Source organism: Petaurus breviceps, unplaced genomic scaffold (genome assembly GCF_028583685.1).
Source record: "Petaurus breviceps papuanus isolate PSGF00001 unplaced genomic scaffold, PetGlider_PUasm1.0 66, whole genome shotgun sequence".
Lineage (NCBI taxonomy): Eukaryota > Metazoa > Chordata > Mammalia > Diprotodontia > Petauridae > Petaurus > Petaurus breviceps.
This window is the reverse complement of record NW_027186442.1, coordinates 165,718-166,759: the sequence shown is the minus strand read 5'-3', so window position 1 is coordinate 166,759 and position 1,042 is coordinate 165,718. Positions and strand designations below refer to the sequence as shown.

Genomic DNA, 1,042 nt, shown 5'->3' with positions numbered 1-1,042 from the left:
GGGGGGGGGGGGGGGGGGGGGTGGTGTACAAAACACTGGAGCTCTGAAACCCAGGACTGGCCTAAAACTCTTGCTCAAGAGCAAGTAGAACGAAAAAAGGGAGGAATTGCAAGAATCAGAGTGCTGGTCACTGCTCAATAAAAGGGACTGGGGGTGCTATTTCTAGTCCCGCGATAAAAATAAGGTTAAGAAGTAAGAGCTTGGGGCTCTGAGGGGGCACAATAAAGACCCTCGCTTAACTTGTGGGCAATTTCTTTCCAGGCCCAAAACTCGAGGGGTTGGGGGGAGGACAAAGGGGAAGTGGGGAAACAGGTTCCTCCCTCTCCTCCCGGAAGGGGAAGGCCCCCAGCCCAATTGCTCCCCTGACCCAGCCAGGAAGGAGTTTGGGGGAGGCGGGGTGTTAGGAAGGGGAAGGGAACGAGAGGGAGGCATGGTTCTTTACAAGTCTCCCTCCTAGAAGTCGGCCTCACCATCCCTTCCCTTCCTTCCTTCTTAGGCCCCTTAGGGCCTGTAGCGTGTATTAGGAGGGGGTGGGGGGTAGAGGTTGAAAAACAGAATCGAAATGACTTACAACGGCATCGTCCCTCGCGCCGGCACCGCCCAGTCACTTCCCCCCCGCAGCCACCGCCACAGGCACCCTGGGCATGATCTGCTGAGGGGGGTCGCCTCAGCCCTGGCTCCAACCCCACTCCCGCGCCCGCGCCCGCCGCTTTAAGCGCTTCTCCTTCTTCCCCTTCGTCCTAACATGGCGCCCGAGCGCTACCACAGCAACGTTCTAGAACCACTCACGCCCCCACGTACGCCTTGCGGGCGCCTGCGTACCAGCCACCCCTGGAGGCCGCGTTGCCTCACGGGAATGGTAGTTTTTTCCCACTTGTAAACCAAGGGCTTTTCCCCCCCGCCTCCAATCGTCTTTCCAGGCCTACTTCCGGTTCTGTTTTCCTATTGAGGGGAAGATAGGACCTCGATTTTCGTACCCTCGTCGCCTCACTGGGCAGAAGGGAAACATTTGTATAGCTGACTTAGGAAGAGGCTGTAAGCG

General features: G+C 58.0%; 1 protein-coding gene across 6 annotated transcripts in view; it reads right to left on the bottom strand.

Moving 5' to 3' along the window:
* Positions 1 to 802, bottom strand: part of LOC138173870 (poly(A) polymerase alpha) — a 77,098-nt gene extending 76,296 nt beyond the window's left edge. For all 6 annotated transcript variants that reach the window (XM_069103944.1, XM_069103948.1, XM_069103945.1 and 3 more), the window contains exon 1: positions 572 to 802. In XM_069103944.1, the coding sequence (XP_068960045.1) occupies positions 572 to 579 (8 nt within the window). In that variant the 5' untranslated portion in view covers positions 580 to 802. The remainder of the gene's footprint in view (positions 1 to 571) is intronic.
* Positions 803 to 1,042: the final 240 nt, after the last annotated feature.